Source organism: Artemia franciscana, chromosome 16 (assembly GCF_032884065.1).
Source record: "Artemia franciscana chromosome 16, ASM3288406v1, whole genome shotgun sequence".
Classification (NCBI taxonomy): domain Eukaryota; kingdom Metazoa; phylum Arthropoda; class Branchiopoda; order Anostraca; family Artemiidae; genus Artemia; species Artemia franciscana.
This window is the reverse complement of record NC_088878.1, coordinates 30,960,424-30,984,723: the sequence shown is the minus strand read 5'-3', so window position 1 is coordinate 30,984,723 and position 24,300 is coordinate 30,960,424. Positions and strand designations below refer to the sequence as shown.

General features: G+C 34.4%; 1 protein-coding gene across 2 annotated transcripts in view; it reads left to right on the top strand.

Moving 5' to 3' along the window:
- The window catches only part of LOC136037336 (neuroligin-4, X-linked-like), a 183,501-nt gene that overhangs the window by 130,750 nt on the left and 28,451 nt on the right, over nt 1-24,300 (top strand). For both annotated transcript variants that reach the window (XM_065720008.1, XM_065720007.1), the window contains 2 exons: nt 2,122-2,276; nt 15,921-16,072. In XM_065720008.1, the coding sequence (XP_065576080.1) occupies nt 2,122-2,276; nt 15,921-16,072 (307 nt within the window). The remainder of the gene's footprint in view (nt 1-2,121; nt 2,277-15,920; nt 16,073-24,300) is intronic.

Sequence of the window (24,300 nt, the reverse complement as noted above, 5' to 3'; positions counted from 1 at the left end):
AGCTAGGAACAAAGCCAGTTGGGGAACAACAGTTTGTTTCTGATGATGACCCATGATATGGCTTATATGTCAAAATGAGCTCTTACCCTCCAAGGGACATTGCAAAATTTGGCACTAGTTCAAAAAATATATACAATCGACCTGTTCCGGAAACTAATAAATCATCTGCATGAAAACTCATCCTTGTTGTTATGCCTAATTTTCCTGTAGATCCCCGTCTTGGACCAGCTTATCATCTAAATTCAAAATTTAACCATTTCTGGTGAAGAGACACAATTTTCTTTTCTTTCTTATATTCTATTGTCTTAATTCTGTGCATCATTTTTCTTTTTTTCTTTTTTAAACTTTAGTTTAAGTTGGGAGCAACAGCAATTCAACAATTAAAGTAAAATAGCCTTCACGAATTAAAGAATGGGATGTGCCCTATCATTTTAGTGGTGAGAGGCAAAAACCTCTCTTTGAAATCTCACTTAGAGATCTCTATTTACCCTTCATTTCAGACCACCACGCTCAGTCCTAGAATGGGCGGGGGAGTAATCTCTTTTAACTAGATCGTATCAATCTTCCCAAAAACTCTTACCTAGGCGAGAGGATGAAACAGGCACTTGAAAAGGAAAAGAAGCTTACTAATTGATTCTCCTGTTAAGGAAAATGAATTGCCTCAAAATGAAAAAAAAGAAGCAAACAACATACAAAATACAACCGTCCAAGGAGTTCTGAGCTTATTAGGAACGCCAGTGGGGTGTGCACGAACTACTCTGCCCACCGAATCGAAGGTTTTTTTTCTCTGACGCCAGTTTCTTCAGTGTGAAAAGTTTTCTGTCTGACCAGCAGGACGACTCATCATCAGTTCGGATTTCTAGACACCAAAAATTCTAGATAGATGCCTGGATTCTGGAATTCTACATTTCTAGATGTCTGTCTCCCTCAAAGACGTCTAGTAATTCTCAGCCAAAAAGAAAAACATTTGCATCAATTCTATGCATTATTTTCTTGCTCTTTTCTGTTTTTTTTTTTAAGATTAATTCCAAAAACAAGAATGACAATAGAGCATTTTTCAAGACAGTAGGAAACGAATTAGAATGAAAATTTAGGCCTTATGTCTTCGCTGAGGTAAGGAAGCTGCGACTGTTTTGAAAAATTTTTCATTTTAGTTTTATTGATTTTATTATGTTGTAAATTTTTTCTTCTTATATATTTTTGTATTGCTGAAGACGGCCCTCGGACATAGGGCCGAAATATTCATTCTAATTTTTTTCCTACTGTCTTGGAAAATTCTCTATTGTTATTCCTGTTTTTGGAATTAATATTAAAAAAAAACATAAAAGAAATTTAAATAAATCTCCAATGAAGGTGGCGTTGGTCTCATTTCTCGATACATACTGCATATATATATATATATATATATATATATATATATATATATATATATATATATATATATATATATATATATATATATATATATATATATATATATATATATATATACGACGCATAATTATTTTGTTTTGTACAAACATGTTAGTTTCAAGTTTAATACTTTAGTATTTCTATTGATGACGATCGTTATATATGTAATAGAAATATTTAAACTTTTGTACTGTTTTTACTGTCTAAATAAATGGATTTATTCCCATTTTAACGTGTGTCTATTCGTCATAGAAAGGCAGTGGGATCAGAGAAAAGGATACCTTATGAGTCTATTATAATCGAAGCGAGGGAGGGGGATAGAGATATTTTCTTCAATCTTGTTGATGAAAATACAAAACAAGCAGCATTTTTAATGAAAATACAAAATAAAAATATGAAAACCTAGCGGGGACAGAAAATCTTTGGGGAAAACACACCCCTTGCCCCCACTCCACTTGACACTACCGTTTATAAGACCACGTACGCAATAAAAAAAAGATAACCCCTAAAGAAGTAGATAGATTAAGAAAAATAACCCATTGAGCTCGTATGTAATTAAAAAAAAAAGACAACCCATTAAAGAAGTAGATAAACCAAGAGAAATAACTCATTGAGCTCCGGAAATTTGAACATTTTCATATAGTTCTTTATTCGAACAAAATCTAATCTTACTTTAAATTACTTTACTATAAGTATTTTTTTTTTCAGATACTAAAATTTTCCGTGATTCGTTGATTGACATTATAAGCGACGCTCAGACTGTCTGTCCAATGATAAACTTAGCCGACATTCACTCATCTTTAAGAGCCAAATCTTACTTTTATGTTTTTGCCTATCAAAGCACATATGGGGATTATCCAAAGGTAAGACTTGTTTAGCTTTAAAGAATTAATTTTTAGTGGTAATTAATTCATGATAATAAGTATTATTTCAATTTAAATATGGCGTTGATTAACGGTAAACGATTTTAACTAATTGGTAAACGCGAAAATAGTGCATTGTCTTTTTATCATACAAGCACAAAGTATCCTCAGGAAATGATCTCTTTTAGCCGAGTAATGTATTAATTACTAATATATATAAATCAATATACAAACTTATATAAACTAATACGTAGGTACTATCCAAAGAACTTGTTGGATAATAGGCATAAAATAGAAAAAAAACGTAGCTTCAACTTTTTTAGAGGACCGGAGAAAAAATAGTTTCAAAATTTAAGGTCGCCCCCTCCTCATCCAAAACAAAAAATTTTTCCCAGAAACAGAATTGTAACTTTAAGGGGACCCGGAGAACTCAAAGCCCTCTCCAAAGAAAAAACTTTTTTCAAAAACAGAGTTACAACTCTATCAAGTAGCAACTAGACAAAGTCAAGCAAAATTATTAAAGTGAGTAAATAAGTTGTCACTATTTAATGAAACTTATTGACAGCATGTATCCTCTATAATCAGCCTAAGAAGCCTATAATGAGCCTATGGAAACCACAGGTCTTAACCACAGGAGGCTGGCATTTCTTCAAGAATATCCCTCTAGGTGACAATAAGTGTTGCTTGCATTTTATGTCACTTCTATCCCCCTGGCAATTTAATATTAATAGACTAGCATTTTATAATATTTAATATACTGGCATTTTAATATTTTTGCAAAGAGGGAAAATATGGAATAGACATAATTTAGGAACTAACTATTTTTTCCGTCATTGAATGTTACAAATATGTAAAAAAGTTTCTTGCGCAAAGAACGTCGGTTAATAACGCTGTTTTTTTTTTTACTATGTTTGTTAGTACCTGAAATCGAATTTCTTGCTGAAGTCAATAATAAATTCAGAGTAAATCCCGAAATCATGAAAAATCCTTGATTCTTATAAAAACTGCAAGGAATTCTATCGAAGATGAAAAATCTTGAATTTCAGTATGATTCTTGCCAAGTGGTAGCACTGGTGGCTGAATGAATATGACAGACATTGACTTTTAGCTTATATTGACATTTGGCTTATATTGAAAGAAATATAGAATATATTATATTATATTCTTAGCGAAAGTAACCAAAACTAAATAAAACCTGAAAGCTATATCCCACAATCATAATCCGTGATAAAAAAAAACAAATTTATATCATATTAAATAAATTTATTTATCACCTGCATAAGAAATTTGGCATCAGGTAGAAAATTAAAAAAAAACGAAAACAATAAAGATAAAATATAAATACAGTTAAGAAATCAATATATTATATAAAAATATAAAATAACTAAATAAAAGAAAATAATAAAAAATGAAAAAATATAAAAATAACAACAATATAAAAAAGGTATCACAATATGCGAGCAGCTAGAAAGCCACCGCGCGATTAAAAGTAAAGGTTACACCAATGGTAATGACTACTGATTTCACGTAGCGAGGCCGAAACAGCATATTCTGTCTTTTTCTGATGCTTTGAGAAATGTTTGCTGGAGGTAAGAAAGAAATAGTAAAAAAATCTCACAAAATAGATTATGTTGCCTGAAAAAAAATACATGTTCAAAGATGCAAAATACATGAAAATGCAAACAAAATGTATATACGAAAATATAAAATTATAAAAATACATTGACACCCTTAAATAAAGAATCATAGCAGACAAATATACAACAGGATCTAATATAAAAATCAAATAAAAAAACAAATTTATCAACTTAAATTGAGGATCAGCATTGAAACTTAAAATGAACGAAAACTAATAGGTATACGAGGGAGTTTGGCCCCTCGTCAATACCTTAGTCTTTACGCTAAAGTTCAAATTTTGTTCCAATTCTTTAAGAATGACCCCTGAATCCCAAAAGTCGTTTAATTAGAATAAATAGCTCTTTTGAAGGTACTAAAAAAACTTTACCGTAAAGAGCGAGGTATTAACTAGGGCGCGAACCCCCTCATATACATAATAATTCCTGTTCGTTTTAAGTTTTAATGTTGTTAGTTACTTTCAGTTAAAGAAAACTTGTTTTTTTTACATTTAGCTTCCGATCGTTTTCTAAATAATGCCGAAAATCCGACACCCCCTTCACTGAAAGTTTCTTTTCCCCATGAAAAATTCTTCCATGGAAAGATCTTCCCACTTAACCTCTTAGGCCAACAGAAAAAATCTCCTTTGAACACGTCTGTATGCTGTCCCAATAACCAATACTACTATATGTAAACAGTGGGCGAAGTTCATAACTTACAGCCCTTCCCTGGGGACTGCGGGGGATTAATTTATCCTCATAGAAGCAGTTGTTAATTTTTTTTACTATGCTGAATAAAATGGCTATCTCAAAATTTTGATTAGGTGATTTTGGGAAAAAAGCTTGGGAGGGGGCCTAGTTGCCCTTCAATTTTTCGATCACTAAAAAGGGCACTAAAACTTTTAATTTCCACTCGAATGAGTCCTCTGGCAGTATTCTATAACTACAAGTCGATGGGGGAAAGAAAACAAACAAATGATTACCCATCCATGGTCCTTTCTTTTGGTAAAAATATAAAATTCCATATTTTTGGAGATGAAAGCTTGAAACCTCTTCAGGAGGGTTCTCTGTTACGCTTAATTTCATGGTGGGATTTTCATTAAGATTATAGGACTTTTAGGGGGTGTTTTCCTCTTTTTTTCAAAAATAAGGCAAATTTTTTCTGGCTCGAAATTTTTGATGGGTAAGATTAAACATGAAAACTTGTAATCAGCATAAGAATTCGTTTTTTTTGTGTATTTATTGGTATCAAAATTCCGTTTTTTTTTAGAGTTTTGGTTTCTATTGAGCCTGGTCGCTCCTTACATACAGCTTGTTACCACGAACTGTTTGATATGATTGATTTATCACATGAACACAAAATTTGAAAAACAAAATACAAGTTGTCTAATTTAAATTAATACACGTATTATTAGGAATGAGCACGAGTCATATTAAATTAGTTTTCTTTAATTTTTTTACTATGTAGAGTTTGGAGTTGTTATATTATATCTTGCTTCATTTTATGTTTCTCTCTTTTACTGAAAATGGCAATTATTAATTTTCAGTCGTAAATTAATTAAGATTTTTGAATTCAAAGTGCTCGATTTCTATGCTTTTTATTAAGAGTTGATTCTCTTGTCACTTTCTTAATTAAAAAAAACTCATTTCTTGGAGTTATACTGTTCTCGACTAATTTTCGACAAATCTCGTCACAATAAGGAATAGCTATTACTGTGACAGTTCCTATGAAACTTGCAAGAGTTTCCGCAAAGACTAATACAAAAACCTCGAGAAATTCCACCTCCATCTTTTTAATAATTATTGAATCAGGGTTGCCACTCGAGAAATTGACTCTATGTTGTATAGTTTATTGCGTTGAGGACCTATTATAATTATAAACTTAAATTATTTAATAACAAGTAATTATACTAAGTATATATTTAATTATAAACTTATGTTATTTAAATAATAACAAGTTATGGGAAGGATAATATAAAGGGAATCATTGGTTTTCCTTAAACTAACTGAAAAAGTGGTCCTTCGAGCCATTACGCAAATATTTTCTGTAGCTTCCTGTAATAAATCTGTTATAAAATTGTCTTTATATCTGTTGTAGAATAAATATTTTGTAACTTCCTACGTTATTACGTTAATAATGTTATACGTTAATTAGGAGGCGTATTCGAAAAATTGCTTGGTTGCAATAATTAAGAACTGAAATTTTACTAGAAGAAAAATAAATGAGAAATAACCGTTGCAGGGCTTCCATCTCCCTTTTAGAAAATCGGGAAAAAAACGATTATCGATATACTTGAACAAATAGAAAATATCGGGTAATATTTTTCTATAGGTGGTCTTGTATGACTTTCACGAACCAAACAAAGAATAAGAGAACCATTCCACTTATTATTGTCAGGTTGATTGAGTAGAACATGGTATTCTGTCCTATTTCCGTCACTTCATGTTTCTAAGTATTAGGCCCTCTCATTTTCCAAGTATAATCGGTTTGATATCAAATCTATTTTGAGTTCCTTAAAAGAAATTATCTAAAATTCGAGCCAAACTTACCATGGATGCAGGCAAGGGTTTTTATTGCTTCTATATCATATCTTGTAACTGTGACAAATAAGTTTATAATAAATCGGTGAGCTCATGAAAACGGGTTTTAAAACAAGTGAGATGTCGCAATAAAGCTATATATGTGAAAATGCTGAACCCCTGGGCTATTTGATTCCAAGATCCTGACAATATATTTTTTTTGGGGGGAGGGGTTAGTTTTTACTGCTCCTATCATCTTTATTAATCTTACTGCCAAGGTAAGTAATGTCGGCCATCGGATTAATCTTGAGTTACCTAACGCCATCTTTACATCTTCACTTGTTCCTAGTCATAATGACAAAGTCTATCACAATGATCCATATAAAAGGGGATAGAAGGCAACCCTTTTAAAATCCTGATTTAATAAGAGACCAACTACAAACTTTATTTTCTACCTTGACCGCAGCAGTGTTATTCTCGTACATAGCACACCGAGTCAGACACACAAACACACACAGACAGACATAGAGGCAAAAAATGAAACAAACACACAGAGTCAGACAAACAGGTACAGAGAGAGCGAGAGAGAGAAAAAAAAAAGACAAACACACAAAGTCAAACCCATAAGCAAACCAGGATAGAAACAGACACAAAAACACACACAAAACATAGAGTAAGACAAACAGGCATAGAGAGAAGGAGACGAAAAATACACACGCAGAGTCAGAAACACGAACAAACAAAGACAAATGCAGAGACAGGAAAATACACACAAGCAGACACAAAAGAGGTGAGAGAGAAACATAAAACAGACAAACACTAGCGCAGACAAATAAAACGACACGGTAACAGAGAGGGACAAGCAAACACACAGACACACAGCCACGGAGAGAGGGAAACAAAAATATACACAAATACGCAGAGTCAGACAAACAAGCACACAAAGATAGAAACATAAACTTGCAAACACACACTCAGATACATAGACAGAGAGAGAGAGAGAGAGAGAGAGAGAGAGAGAGAGAGAGAGAGAGAGAGAGAGAGGGTGAGAGAGAGAGAGAGGGAGAGACAGAGAGAGAGGGGGGTGAGACAGAGAGAGAATTACAAATACAAACACACAGTAAACACACAGTCAGAGAAAAAAAATGTGAGAGAGATACACAAAAAACACACAAATACTCGCACAGACAAATATACAGAGACGGTAAGAGGGAGGGACAAGCAAACACACAGACATACAACCACGGGGAGAGGGAGACGAAAACATACACAAACACGGGGACTCAGACAAACAAACACACAAAGACAGAAACATAAACTTGCAAACACACATTCATATACATAGACACGGAGAGAGAGAGAGAGAGAGAGGGGGGGGGAGGGAGAGGGAGAGAGAGACAGAGACAGAGAGAGAGAGAGAGAGACAGTGAGAGAGAGAGAGAGGGAGATAGAGAGAGAGAGAGACAAACACAGAGCTAGACATTCAAAGACAAATACAGAGACAGGCAAACACACAGTCAGACACGCAGGCAAGGAGAGAGAAGAGTGTGCTTGAAGTCAAACTATAACTAACTCAGGGTATCTACTGCCAAACTGCCTCCCCCCTGTTGTCTGTGGTCAACCTGCAGTTGCCCAGATACCTACACTAAAACTGCCACACCCCGGGCTCATGCAGCTATCCTTTTTTACCACATAGAAAAACAATTTAGATCACTTTGCTGTGTCATGTAAACTCGCTCGATTTCTTAAGGAATCAGCCTTTTCTTCCATGTTAGCAGATTAGTTTAACCTGACCAATCTAATATACACACGGTACTTCAAGCAAGACTAGGTGCCATGCCACCTAGTTCATTCCACCTCGATTCAGGTAGTCATTTCATTGTCTCTGTTTATGGAAGTTTTATTAGTCAAATCGATTCAATTCTCATTTCACTGTTTCTGCCTGTGTGTCTAATCGTGTGTTTGCCTGTCTCGGTGGCTGTCTTGTTTGTTTGTGGGTCTGACTCTTTTTGTTTGCGTCTGTTTATTGTCCCTCTCTCCGCGCTTGTGTGTCTTACTGTTTGTTTGCCTGTATCTGTCTTTGTGTGTATTTGTGTATGACTCTTTTTGTTTATGTGTTTTTCTTTCTCTCTCCATGCCTGTGTGTCTGACTAAGTGTTTGACTTTTTCTGTGTCTGTTTGCCTGTTTTTCTTTCAACTCGTCTTTGTGCGTCTGACTCTGTGCGTTTGTTTGTATTTTTTTTTTATCTCTCTCCCTCTCCTTACCTGTATGTTTTACTGTGCCTTTGCCTGTCTCTGTGTCTGTTTTTGTGTTTCTGACTGTGTGTGTTTTTTTAACTCTCTTGCCTATCTTGTGCATCTGACTGTGTTTTCACCTATCTCTGTACCTGTCTTTTATGTTTTTGTGAGTCTCACTCTGAGTGTTTGTGTGTTTTTTGCGTCTCTCTATCTCTCTATCCCCCTCTCTCTCTCTCTCTCTCTCTCTCTCTCTCTCTCTCTCTCTCTCTCTCTCTTTCTCTGTGCCTGGGTGTCTGACTGTGTTTTTGCCTATCTCTGTGTCTGTCTTTGTGCTTTTGTGGGTCTGACTTCGTGTTTGTGTATTTTTTTCTTCTGTATTTCTGTTTCTGTGTATGTGAATGTATGTTGGCTTGTCTCTGTGTCTGTTTTTGCGTGTCTGACTCTGTGTATGTTTTGTCGCTCTCTTGCAGTGCCTGTGTGTATGACTGTGCGTCTACCTGTGTATGTGCCTGTCTTCACAGGTTTGTTTGTCAGACTCTATGTGGTTTTATGTGCTTTTTGTCTTTCTCTCTCTCTCCGTGCCTGTACGGTTGGATGTGTGTTTGCCTGTCTTTTTGTCTGTCTTTCTGTGTGACTCTCTGTTTGTGTGTTTTTCTCTCCTTCTCCATGCCTGTTTGTCTGCCCGTGTGTTTGCGTTTCTCTGTGTCTGTCTTTGTGTGTATTCTTGTCCGACTCTGTGTGTGTTTTTGTCTCTCTCTCTCTCTCTCTCTGCCTCTCTCTCTCCCTCTCTCTCCCCGAGCCTGTTTGTCTGACTTTGCGTTTAATAGTCCTTCTTTCTCGCTCACCTTGTCTGCATGTTTTAATGTGTGTTTTTTAGTGTGAGTTCTATGTCCCTGTCTCATCGTGTGTGTTAGTCTGACTGTGCATTTGACCGTCTCTGTGTTTGTCTTTGTGTTTTCGTGCTTTTGACTCTGTGTGTGTTTATGTGTTTCATGTCTCTCTTTCTTTCTCTATTCCCGTGTGTCTGACTCTGTGCGTATTTGTGTGTTTACCTGTCTTTGTGTCTGTCTTTGTTTTTCTGTCTGTCTGAGTTTCTGTGTTTGTGTGTTTTTTTTCTATTTATCAGTGCCTGAGTCTCTGACCTTGTGTTTCCGTGTCTCTTTGTCTGTCATTGTGTGTATGTTTGTCTGACACTGTATGTTTACTTATGTTTTTGTCTCTCTCTCTCTCTCTCTCTCTCTCTCTCTCTCTCTCTCTCTCTCTCTCTCTCTCTCTCTCTCTCTTTCTCTCTCTCTATCTCTTTCTCTCCCTACCCATGTGTCTGAGTGTGTCTTTACAGGTCAATGTGTCTGTGTTTGTATGTCTGACTCTGTGTGTCTGTTTGCTTTTTTTCTCTCTCTCTCTTTGAGCCTGTGTGTCTTGCTGTGTGTTTGCCTGTTTTTGTGTCTGTCTTTATGCGTCTAACTCTGTGTTTGTTTCGGTTTTGTTGTTTCTTTATCCTTACCTGTGGGCCTTACTGTTTGTTTACCTGTCGCTGTGTCTGTCTTTGTTGATTTTTGTGTCTGACACTGTGTGTTTGTGTGTTTTTTGTCTCTCTTTCCTTGCCTGTGTGTCTGACTGTGTGTTTGCGTCTCTCCGTCTTTTTTTGTCTGTATGTGTGTCTGAATCTGTGTTTTCTTGTTTGTTGTTGTCTCTCTCCCTCTCTCTCTCTCTCTCTCTCTCTCTCTCTCTCGCCATGTCTGTTTCTCTGATTAAGTCCGAGTCTATGTGTCTGTGTTTTTTTCTCTATCTCTACTGTACCTGTGTGTCTGACTGTGTGTTTGCACGTCTGTCTCTTTGTGCGTCTGATTCTGTTTTTGTATGTGTTTTTATTTTTCTCTCTCTCCGTGTCTGTGTGTCTAACTGTGTTTTTGCTTGTCTTTCTCTAATACCGTGTCTTTTTGTTTAACTGTGTGTGTGTTCGTGTGTGTTTTATATCTCTCTACCTATGCCTAAGTGTCTTTCTCTGTATTTTTGTGTGTTTTTTCTCTGTCAATCGTTTTGTGTTTGTATGTCTGACTCTGTGTTTTTGTATGTTTTGTCTCTCTGTGTACCATTTTGTCTCTACCTATGCCTTTGTATCTGACTCTGTGCGTTTGTGCTTGTTTTTGCCTTTGTGGCTGTCTCTGTTTGTTCAAGCGCCCGACTCCGTGTCCTTGTGTGTATGTTTTGCTCTCTGTACCTGTGTGTTTGATGGGTTTGTGTTTGTGTTTGTTTTTACCTCTGTGTTTGTGTGTTCGTGCTACCAACTTTGTGTATTTGTGTGTGTGTTTTTTAAAACTCTGTCTGTGACGTGTCTGTTTGACTCTGACTGTGACAGTGACTCTCCCTGTGACTGTGTGTCTAACTTTGTATGCTAGTGTGTGTTTTTTTCACTGTGTCTGTCTTTGAGTGTTCGTTTATCCGGCTCTATTTGTGTGATTGTGTGTGTGTTTTATCTCTATTCTATACCTGTGTGTCTGACTGTTTGTTTGCTTGTCTCCATGTCTGTTTTGTGTGTCTGCGTTTCTGACTCTGTGTGTCTGTGTGCGTTAATGTCTCTCTCCGTGCCTGTGCCTCTGACTGTGTATTTGTCCGTCTTTGTGTTTCGTTTGTGTGTTTTGTGTCTGACTCTGTGTGTTTGTGTTTGTTTTTGCCTCTGTGCCTGTTTTTGTGTGTTCGTTTGCCCAAATTTGTGTGTTTTTGTGTGTTTTCTTTGTGTTTGTTTTTGTGTGTGTCTGTGTCTGACTCTGTGTTTTTGTATGTGTGTTCTGGTCTCTCTCTTTCTTTCTCTCTCTCTCTTTCTCTCTCTCTCTTTCTCTCTCTATCTTTCTCTCTCTATCTCTTTTTCTGTGACTGATTTAGTGTGTTTTTTTGTGGTTTGGCTTCTTTGTCTGTCTTTGTGTGTTCGTGTGTCATAAGCTGTGTGTTTGTATATATTTTTTTTCTTTTTGCTTTTCTTTGTGTGTTCGTTTGTCTGACTGTGTTTGTTTGAATATGTGTTTTTGTCTCTCTCTGTACGTGTATGTGTCTGACTCTGTGTGTTTGTGTGAGGGAGAAGTCATACAACCCAGGTTGAAGCAAAAGAATGATAAAAGAAACAATGCAGTTCCGATTAGGTATTGCAATTAGTAGGACTTTTCACTCTGAATTCCAATTTTTGTAATAAATTTATATAAAATACTAAGAGAACATATTTTTATGACTCCACTGAATCAGGAATGCTTAGCCCTGGTTAAAAAACTTATCTCCATAGAAATTGCCAATGCAAGGGGTCAGTCACCCGTTGATTGCCATGATTGCGTGATTGCCTAGGTGGCGTGAATTGCCGTGGGCTATCATAATCTAATAATAAAATGGTATGTACCTAGTGTTCGAATAAATATTTCTTTCGAGATGTTCAAACGTTAGAAATCTCTTCAATGATGGTGATGGGTGCCACCTTGTGTCAATAGGCAGTCACTTTGAGCCGCGCTGGCATCAATTGCCACAAGTGATCAGAAAAAGCGTTATTGAGAATTTTCCTTTAAGTTTAAATGATCATTCCTAGTGTTTAAGGTTGTTTTTGTAGGAAAATGTGGGAAAGAGCCTTAGGTATGACAATATATACCACAGGGATGCCACGGGCCAGCCATGTTGTCACAGTGACTTAAATTAATTTGGAATATCATGTCCTAATAATGGAATGGTAAGTTATCGCTGTTCAAATAAAAAACATGGTCAATTTTAGTTTATGGGCATATTTTTGTAGGAGAAAGTCGTAAATGCCTTGGGAGTGATGTTGTGCTATATGTGGATCCCACAAGCCAGAAACTAATTCTATGGTGCTGTGAAGTGTTTTTGGGCACCATGAAGGGATTTACTTGCGAAATCACGAGCCAATGGAGTTAGAGTTTGTCTGAAAGTTGCTTAGGAATGATCAGGCGTGTAATGGACAGGTCACATTGCGGCATGGGAAGGCTCATTCAAAAAAATGTTTTAAATTCTACTTCCTTTTTGACAATAAACAAATATAAATTAAAGACAAAACATATTGAAATAGATCAAGTTCGTTGCTGAAAGTAAGGTGCGATGTTAAAGCTGAAGAATTATATATATAACGCAGGGAGGGTGTTCCTTTGTTTGTGGAAGGTGATTTCTGTATGTTTTAGAATTTTTAATTTACAGGGGAAATATATGAGACCCCTGGTTGAAGGGAATAGGATTACTCTTATTCAAGAAAATGTTGAGCACCTTATATGGCTTATAATCGTTCTCGTCAGATTACAAAGGTTCTCAGACCAAATTGGAAAGTGAATACAATTTGTATTGATTAATAGCAATTGTTTTCATGCACCATCATATTTTTCTTGCTTTGGGTAGACTTATGGAGGATTTATCAGCATTTATGCTGAAAATATTCAATTAAGTGCCATTCTAGTTGAAAATAACCCTTTCAAAGCTTTATTATATAGATGTCAGTGCCTTAAAAGTGTATTGTTTTAATAGCGTTTGTAAATTTGTTTATTAATAAACTTGTATGTACAATAAAAAGTCTTCATATTTTAAATTTCTCTGAGGATGAATCCCCAGTTGACTAACGTCACGCGAGATTACACCATCCTCAACATAGGTAAACATACGATTCTAATTATGTAACAAGCATCTCCCTTTAGCGTTAAGTAACATAAAGGTGTACTGTTATATAGCGCAAGACTCAGGTCGTGTAATGATATCTTGAGGGACGAGTAACTCCAATAATTCACCCCCTATGTGTGACTTTAAATACCTTATGGCGTCACTACTAACATTTTATCAATATTCTTCTATATTAAAGGTTTTACTATAATCAGGTTAATATAGCTTCAGGCATAGGGAAAACCAAAAATTATATAGATTTCTAATCCATTTATTTGAATGATTGTCTTACCTCGCATCCATCGGAAGTTCTTTAGTACAACTATTATTACCTCTTGTCAGAATTTTCGTTCAAGATTGAAATAACAAGCCAAAATCTTAACTATTAAGTCGAAAAAACGAAAAAATACTTCAAAAAGGTTTCTACTATTATTGAATAAAAAAATTAATGTTCATTAAAACGAGTAGATATAAATTTAAAAGATACACTTTTTCAAAAAAGAAGTTTCAAAGAAAAGTAAAGAGCTGTACTATTCAAAAATATCCACAAAATCAAAAAGAAAACTTACTTTCACCTAGAAGGGGATTAATAAAGTCATAACTACAGCATCATCCACCTTGCTACCACTAACTTAATTCTCAATTTTCAACTCCTTCCTTAAAAACCATCAATAAAGGTTAACACACAAAATAAATAACAATACTCATAGCTTAACACCAAATAATCAATTTTATATCCTATTAAATTTCAACAGTATTGTAATTACCTCAAATTATTAGAAATAGGTACTGACAATTATGGTTGTTTCAAAATTCTAGATTGAAACTGTTCTTCAGAATTTATCTCTAGAGTTATTGATACGGTTTCTTAATCGTATCTTAAGCCCAGCTCACATGTGTACTTTGCCAGACCCTGATTTCTAGGCAAAATCATTATACTACCAATCATTATTTCCTTCCTCTCTGATAAACAGTCCTGATTCGTGCAAAGCTATGATGTTTAGACAATGATGCTTTACAAAATTGGGTCAGGTGGTTATAACAAGTTGCAATTAAAATTATATGATGGAAGTGATGTTGCAATTTTTACGATATTTACTAATTATATATAAGGAGTGTTTGAAGGGGGAGGATGGGGTTAGAGCAAGGATCTGTTTAACTATTTATCCCTAAATTAGTCCTATTTCACACCTTCTTGTTACTTTCAAACGCTATTAGACGAAGTTTAGTTTGGACAATTTAGTTTGGAAGTATAGATGAAGCTTAACATGACCATTTTCAATAAACCTTGAGTATCATAATTTGGCTCTCTATGCCAACTTCATTACTTCAAATAATAGCTTAATATAGCCACAAGATCTCAGCTTGAAATTTTACTTTTGTTTTTTACTATTTAACTGGTTTTTTTTAACTGTTTTAGTTACCTCAAATGTTTTATTATATTTAGTTACCTCTAAAATTTTAGTTACTTTTTTTTTTAACTGTTCTTATTTACCTCAAATAATAGCTTAATATAGCCCATTTTTCAGCTTGAAATATTCCTCTTGTTTTTTTATTTAACCGTTTTTTTAACTTTTTTAATTAACTTTTTTTTTAGTTTGCAGCAATTATCAAACGTTCATTGTTTTAGTCCAATTGTATAGAATTGAGATAAAATTTATTTTTCGCTTTAATCCTAAGAGAGATATCTGCCAAAAGTAAATTAAGTCTTTTAGCCGTGAAAAACTGGTCTTTTTGAGGCAGTATACCGATTCTAGAATTTAATCAAGTCTTTTCTAAGAATTGTAGAAGCTGGATTAGAAAGGTTTTTTATCTCACTTTTTACTGGCAATGCAGTGCAGTGAGAAATTGTTATCTAAGTTAGTCGAAAAATTTGACTAAATTAGTTCGAAAGCTTGCTGCTTTCTCGTTTTTAACTGTTTTAAAATGTAGAGTTGAGAGAAAGAGTCAAACTTTAGCGTAAGGAGCGGGGCGTTGAGGAGGGAACAGCCCCTTTCATATACGGAATAATTTCTGTTCATTATAAGTTTTAATGTCGCTCCTTACTTTCAGTTTATAAAAACTTGTTTTTTTATATTTAATCCACAAACAGATGACACCAGCCTCTGTCACTTCAGCGGTGATGATTGAAAGGGTATCTTAACCTTTTGTCAAAATGAGATTTATAATTAATCTTTTAGACTAACTACTCTCAGAAAGCTGTGCAAATCATGCAAAGAAAAAACAGCCAAGTGACTTGGCTGTTGAAGCCAGAAATGAATTATTTCTGGTATTATTTTAGCATTTAAAGCACTTTCTTGTCAAGGGGTGCTAACTGGAGGGAAGAATATTTTGAAAATTACCTTTTTTGATTTTTTTTTTCTATTAGAATGAACAAAAAAAGAGACAATACGTGTTTAATACGTTTATTTTATTTAATTTTTTCCTTAATATGTCTAGCTAAGGAAAATGTGTTTTTGTATCTTCATGAAAAAGATGAAAAATGTCCTTGTCCCCCCCCCACCTTACATTATCATCAATTGGCGCAACTGCTTTCTTGGCTTACTATTTAACTTGATGAGATACATTTAGGAATCGTCTGTCTCCGTCAAATCAATCTTGAGTCCTTCACTCGCTTATTTATCACCATATTTTCCAGACATGGGGAAGTGTTCGTGGAGAGGAATTGGCTTACGTTTTCGGTATGCCATTAATTGGAGGAACAAATCATTTAGCAAACAATTACACAAAACCAGAAATGCTGCTATCTGAAATGATGATGACATACTGGACTAATTTTGCAAGGACTGGGTATTTATTTATTTATTTATTCATTTCTTACGTTTTCTGCTTCTCTATCTCTCTGTCTTTTTATGAGTTAGTGTTTAAAAAGCCTCCCCCTCCCCTATTATAAACCATGGAACCTTTATAGGGATCAGTGCAAGGCATTTTTTTGAATTTTTGGTGGTCAATATGTAAATTTTTCAATGTAGATTGTTCAATTGTAGATCATTCTATTCTTGCGTTTAAATATAACTTTGGAATAAAAATTTTGAAGTCGAACTTAAAATTTAGAAAACTAAGTCAATTTAATTAAATGTAAATGAGGATGGACAAATGTTGCTAAGTACCGAAAAAATTAACGAAATGGATGGATTTGCGTCTAGAGGTACCAATAGTAGGGGGAAGGGGAGTATATGTGCACGATCCCCTAATGTGCTAGACACCACCTAGATATTGAAAACATCTTTTTGTGGGGGAGGGGGATATTCTCGTGGAAAGCCCTCTTTTTTTTATCAGTTTCATTGAAAAATTAAATAAGGACCGAATTCACCCCCACCCCCTCTAGTTGTTGTTATGCACATTTTTGAAAATCTTACATTTGAAAATTAATTTAAAAGTACATTAAAAAATGATGACGTTACGGTAGATTCCAGAGAAACTGTTTTAGGGTAGATATTGGTACTATTTTAGAATGACTGTATATCAAACTATGTGCTGTAAGACAAGTATGGCTCAATTCTGTGCTGTTTAAGCCATAAAAACTGAGATGGTTCGGTCATCCTTCAACAATGATGGTTCATAACTCGCCAAAAAAGAGCTTTTTGGAAACCTAGCTAAGACCAAATAAAACTCAGGATCTCTTTAAATTGCTTGGGAGGTCTTTAAGATAAAAGATGTGGAATAGTCGGGAACTCCATTGAATGAAGTAAAAAAGAGAATTCCTTAACACAGTAGGAGGGCGAAAGGCATATGCAGCTGTGCAGGCCTATGGCAAGCTGATACTAGAATAATTCATCAGTAGCATTAGCAATAGAGCCAATTCTTCTTTTTGCATTTCCTTTAAGGGGCCAATATCCCCATCATAGTTTGAGTGCAGCATTTTTTTTGCTTTAATTCAGTCTTGCAGTAGTGCAGATGACATAGCGAATACCATGTGACAGTGAAAAGTTTTTTTAGCTGAGTATGGAGCGACATTAAAACTTAAAACGAACAGAAATTACTCCGTGTATGAAAGGGGCTGTTCCCTTCTCAATGCCCCGCTCTTTACGCCAAATTTTGACTCTTTCTCTCAATTCTACTTTATTAAACAGTAAAAAACTTTAGCGTAAAGAGCGGGGCGTTGAGAAGGGAACAGTCCCTTTCATACACGGAATAATTTCTGATTGTTGTAAGTTTCAATGTTGCTCCTTACTTTAAGTGAAAAAAAATAGTTTTCTTTTTTATTTAAGTTCTGAACGTTTTTGAATTAATGCATGTTTGATTTTGGCTCTCTGCACATAAGTTATTAAAATGAAATTTGCATATTAATTCTTTTTTTGGCTAAATGGCTTTCTCTTAGTTTTGATCAGATGATTTTGAGAAAAAAGGGGTGAGGGAGGGGGCAAAGTCGCCCTCCAATTTTTTGTTACGTGAAAAGGCAACTAGAACTTTTAATTTTTAACGAACGTTTTTATTAGTAAAAAATATACGAAACTTAAGCTTCAAATTACGTAACGAACTTTTACATTCTTATATTTTTATTGTATATATCAGGGGAGTTTTTCCCCTCGTTATTACCTCACTCTTTACACTAAAGCTTACCCAACTCTTTAAGAATGACCCCTGAATCAGAAAGGCTGTAAAATAAATAGTTGAAATTACTAAAAATGCTTTAGCGTAAAGAGCGAGGCGTTTAGGAGGAGATTAACCCCTCATATGCGTAATAATCTCTGTTCGTTTTAAGTTTAAATGCTATCCTTAATTTCAGCTGAAAAAACTTTTTCATATTTATTTTTTCATTGTTTTTTTTTTATAATGCTAGAAAATCCTGCACCCCCTTCATTGAATTTCTCTTCTCCCATGACATATTCTTCTAAGGAAAGATCCTTCCACATAGCCCCCTCCCCTCAATCCCCCCCAAACCAAAATAATCCCTCTGAAAAACGTCTGTACACTTCCTAATAACCATTAATTGTGTAAACACTGGTCAAAGTTTGTAACTTGCAGCGCCTCCCCTGGGGACTCTGGGTGAGTAAATCATCCTAAAGACACAGTTATTATGGTTTTCGTCTATATTGAACCAAATGGCTATCTCAAAATTTTGATCCGTTGACTTTGGGAGAAAATGAGCGTGGGAGGGGGCCTAGGTGCCCTCCAATTTTTTGGTCACTTAAAAAGGGCACTAGAACTTTTTATTTCCGTCAGAATGAGCCCTCTTGCCACATTCTAGGACCACTCGGTCGATACGATGACCCCTGGGAAAAAACAACAAAAAAAAAAAAAAAACAAATTAACACGCACCTGTGACCGGTCTTCTGGCAAAAAATATGAAGCTCCACATTCTTGTAGATAGGAGCTTGAAAATTTTACAGTAGGGTTCTCTGATACGGTGAATGCGATGGTGCGTTTTTTGTTAGGATTTTATGACTTTTAGGGAGTGTTTCCGCCTATTTTCCAAAATAATGTAAATTTTCTCAGGCTTGTAACTTTGGATGACAAAGACTAAATTTGATGAAACTTATATATTTAAAATCAGCATAAAAATCCAATTCTTTTGATGTATCTTTTAGTATCAAAATCCCGTTTTATAGAGTTCCGTTTACTATTTAGCCGGGTCGCTCCTTACTACAGTTCGTTACCACGAACTGTTTGATAGTAGGTCAAATTTAAATTGCCTTCTCATCTTTTTTTTCTCAGGTCCTCAGAATCTCCATTGTCATAGTAAAAAGAACCATAAGTGAACCTTGTACAAAATTGGTCTCACCCGCTCTTACCAGAACAGGTAAAACACTTAAATTGAAAGCAAATATCCTCACAAATACAAGGAATTCTAGTTTATATCTGTTTCCCATTTGTATGTGTCACTAAAAAATTTGCTAAGATATTTTCCGACAGAATCGACTGTATGAGCTCAGAAACGGTAATGGGATGGTCATTATTTACTCAAAATGGAGCAAACATTTCTGGGAAGTATAGGCTACTTGGATGAAATGTGGATAAAACAAACCAAATTGCAAAGAATTAGTGTCAGCAACGGATTTTTCAAAAAACTGTAAGGATTTCCCAAATATCAAATCCCTCCGTTCAGGCATGTCGAAAGGGAAGAAGGGCCTTGGTGCCTGCCTCTCCCTGAAAACTAATTTTTAAATTATTTGAAATATAAATTATTATTGATTTTTATTTCCCTCCCCCGAAAAAAATTGTTGAGGGCCTTAAAAATGTTTCTGTGTATGTGCTCCTTCCGTTTCTTCTGAGGTCAAAAAAAGGGTTTATTTCGTATTTCTCGAAAAAAATTTGAACAATTTTCTCACGAAAAATCAAAGAACACATATATTAGTCAAAATCTTGACCTGTCGAAAATCAAACATGATTTCAATTTGACTTATAAATCTTCTCGAAAACGTGTAAATGTCAAAACGCTTATATCGTTCTTAACTGTCGTAAATTACATTTCAGTTATATATTTTGAAGTGACAGATTTATCGTTGCAATATAAGTATATCTGGTCTCCTATATCATTCTAAGCCTGACTTGTCTCACTTATCATTCTGTAACGGCCAAAACAAAAGGAGTGCAGCTGATTTTGTTAGTAATGTCGTTATTAGTTTTATCAGTGGCGGTTTTAGGGGAGTGACAAAGGGGCACTTGCCCCGGGCATATAAATTATTAGCAAAAATTTTAAATATAGAATCCTACGATTACAATAATTTCGTAGTTTTTGAAATTTTAGTTTTATTAAAGTAAAGTGGAGAGTGCAGTTAATAAATAAAAACAGTTAGTAAATTATTAATTATACTAACAAAATAAAAAATTTAAATAATTAAGTAATGATAATAAAAAGAAATAATAAAATAGTTTAAAAACTAAGTAAAAATTAATTAATTAATTAATTGGAAATTTTTCCTCATAAATGAAATTTTTGTTAAAATTTGGCCGGAAAATTTTGGGAGAGACAGAAGGGGGGCACTCATCAAGATTTCACCCTGGGCACAAGAGAGGTTAGGACCACCACTGAGTTTTATAAAACTATGTAACAGTCAAGGCAATACTGATGATTTAGTAAAAAGCCACAATTCTAGAATGTACTTTTTCCATTGGTCACATTATGCTTGGGGTATGACAGCACACAACTAGAAAAGGGTTTGTTCAGTTACAAAATGTGATATCTAGTGTCAACTTTAAGTGTAACGCTAACTGAAGGCTGCTGAAACCCACTTTTTGCACCTTTGCTTCATATTATATCGGATAAATATTTCAAGCGAGCTATCCTAATTAAAGTGGTAAAAAAAAAAATCTTTTGGGGACGATATGATCCATGCAATTTTGGGATTAATTTCACCAAATTACGCAAATAGCCAATAAAAATTGGTATATATATATATATATATATATATATATATATATATATATATATATATATATATATATATATATATATATATATATATATATATATATATATATATATATATATATATATATATATATATATATTTCATAATTAGTGCAGCTACACTGACTTAGTAAAAGCGAAGTGTCATCCATATGTTATCACCATTGTGATCAGGTCTCAGCATATAGTAAAAAGACGAGGGAGAGTTTATTTGATAAAAAAAAAAAAAAATTGAAGTTTGGTGATCTCTTCAATTGAAGAAAATTACGAAAGGGCATTCAATTTCCTTTTCAATATTCTTTGTGCCTGGAGGGGGGACAGGCTCAAATGGGAATATAAAAGTTCCAGAAAACATATTTTCTCGAATGGCTTAAAGATACGCAAACACTTGTATTAGAAATATTAATCGCTTACCCTGTTGCTCGAATTGAGGGCTTCAAGCTATTAAAATATTCCGCTAAAAAAAAGAAGGCTTTTTCGATAAAAATTTTAGTAGAACGGTAAGAATGACCTTGTCTAAATTAGAATCATGTAAGATTTAGGCCTCTTTATTTTAATGTGCCTGAGCCTCTTAAACTTTGTTCTGCCTCCAAATCCACACCTTTATTTGAGAATGGTCGGAAATGATCAAACCGTTCATGGTAACGACCTGTAGTAAGGAGCGACCCGGCTCAATAGGAACCAAAATTCTAAAAAACGGAATTTTTACAACAAGAGTTACATCAAAATAATTGCATTTTAATACTGATTTTAAATATATTAAATAAAAAAAGTTTTTAACCGAAAGTAAGGAGCTACATTAAAACTTAAAATGAACAGAAATTGCTCCGTGTATGAAAGGGGCTGTTCCCGCCTCAACGTCCCGCTCTTAAGGCTAAAGTTTGACTCTTTCTCTCAATCCTACTTTATAAAATAGTAAATAACTTTAGCGTAAAGAGTGGGACGTTGAGGAACGAACAGCCCCTTTCATACACGGAGTAATTTCCGTTCGTTTTAAAGTTTTAATAGTGCAAGAAAATCCTGCGCCCCCTTCATGGAATTTCTCTTCTCCCCTGACAAATTCCTCCAAGGAGATATCCTCCTACGTAACCCCCTCCTCTCAACACTCCTCCCCCCTCCCAACCAAAAAAAACCTAAAAAGGTCTGTACACTTCCAAATAACCATCAAAATCTTCGAATTAAAACTACGAGAAAGCCATTTAGCCAAAAAAAATTAATATGCAAATTTAGTTTTAATTATTTATGTGCGGAGAGTCTATGTATTAATTCAAAAACTTTCAGAAGTTAACAAACAAATCAAGATTTTTTTAACGGAAAGTAAGGAGTGACAATAAAACTTAAAACGAACAGAAATTATTCTCTATAGTAAAGGGGTTTTCCCCTCCTCAACACCTCGCTGTTTACTCTAAAGTTTTTTTTTATGGTTTTAAAAAAGTATAGTTGTGACAAAGAGTCAAACCTTAGCGTAAAGAGTCAGGTGTTGAGGAGGGGACAACCATTTTACTAAACGGAATAATTTCTGTTCGTTTTAAGTTTTAATGTCGCTCCTTACTTTCGGTTAAAAAACTTTTTTTTTATTTAATTGTTCACATTAAACCATGAAAAAGCAATCTGAAATAGAGCAATAATATTTGTCTCTAGTGAAGCTTTAGGAAATGCAACCGAAGATAATGTCATCTATAGTCATCTATAATGTCATCTATAATGTCATCTGTCATCTAGCAACTAGGTTGTCATTGAGTCTCACTAGAGCCTGGGCTCGTCAACACAGGCCGGGTGACGCAAACGGCAACAGAAAAGTGGAATACATACCTCTATTGCATGAAAATATTCATTGATACTAATGAAAAAACATTGGGACCAGGATATACCTTTGGAGGACTCCATTTTCGACCCTAAAGTCATTTAGATTGTTTTCGTCGATAAGAATTTTCCTATTCGAAACATACAAATGGAATCAAAAGTGGTTTCATGTTTTCTTGGTTTTATCTTCTAAATTTTCTTAGAAGACTGTCATGTATTATGAAGGTGAACGCTTTTTTTACACCTGAAAAAAGAGCTACTGGGATTAAGTCGGAATGTAATGCTGGGAGAGTGAAATTAGGGAGTGAAGTGCATGGATGCTTAGTCGAATGACCAGCGTGAAACCCGAACGTTTTGGGAGCCTTTTGAGTCTAGAAAGCATCAAAATACTTGGTGAATACTGACAGAAAAAAAAATGGTCTGTGATTAGAAGGATCACTTCTTGAGCCAGCTACAAATATAACTAGTACTCTTGCATCTTTAAATGATTCTGGGGAAATAACAAGATCAAAAGAAGCTTGAACAAGCTCAGTTAAGGGTTAGACAATTAATGGTAAAACGAACTTGGTAACCTTAGCAAGAATATCATCTAGGCCTGACGAGGAAGTAACTTGTTGGGCAGAGACAATTTTCAAGATTTCGGACTCAGTTCCGAACTCCATTGCTATTGATTGTAGACAACCCGGGCCTCCTTGTAATCTGGATCAGAAGGTGCTTGAGAAATAGCCGCTGCTGTGGTTTTCCCAACAATAATTTCTGTTCGTTTAAGGTTCAACTTCGCTTTTTATCTTTATAAAAAAAAATTTTAATTAATACAATTCAAATTGCCATCAATGAGTACGATGATGTCTTTCCCCAAATTTCCTACAGGCTATATTGTCTTTTTACTGTGCTTAATCTTAATCTTAAAACTTATCTTAATCTTATCTTAATCTTAAAACTTAATCTTAAATAAATAGCACTATTGAAATTTTGTTCTACTTAAGCATTACTAAAATTGTTTTAATGGTTGAATGAATTTTAGTTTGTAGATGGACAATATACACTGTACATTTTAAAACTTGTTGAAACTAGGACAATGCACGCAGTTTTCTGTTAAATCAGTATATTTCCTTCAACAAATGAGATTGGTATTGATTCAGAAAGGCAATGACATTCATCCGTAAATTCATCCATTTGAATCCATTACTGTTATTTGCACAGAGAACAGTCATGATAGCTTAAATTCTTTTCAAAATTGACCACATTGTTTTGTTTGATTTATAACTGCTTTGGTTTTCACTTACTTATTCACAAAATTTTTGCTTGTTTCAGTTAATTTATTTTATAATACACATTTCAGTTTTATAAGTCTGAAATCTCAATTTAAAAAGCATAAAGATGAATGTGGTATACATTGCTTTGATTGCATAGGTCATTCATATGATCATAGGTCGTATAGGTATTATACAATCACAATCTGTATAATAGGAGGATCGAAAGTAGTGTTTAGGTTAGGGGTTCAATTATTATTATGCATATAAGCTATGTAAATAGAAGAAGGAATTATAATTAAAAGTTTTTTTTTGTCAGAAAATTTAGAAGCTACATTAAAATTAAATCAAGCCTATAATGGTTGATCAGTGTAATCAAACTAAAGATGAAGATAAATTGTAATAAACATAGTCAAACATAATTGCAATTAACTGTAAACATAGATAGTCAAACAGTTCGTGGTAACGAACTGTAGTAAGGAGCGACCCGGCTCAATAGTAAACGAAACTCTAAAAAACGGAATTTCGATGCTAAAAGATAAATCCAAAGGATCGGATTTTTATGCTGATTTTAAATATATAAGTTGTAATTATAAGTAATTATAAAT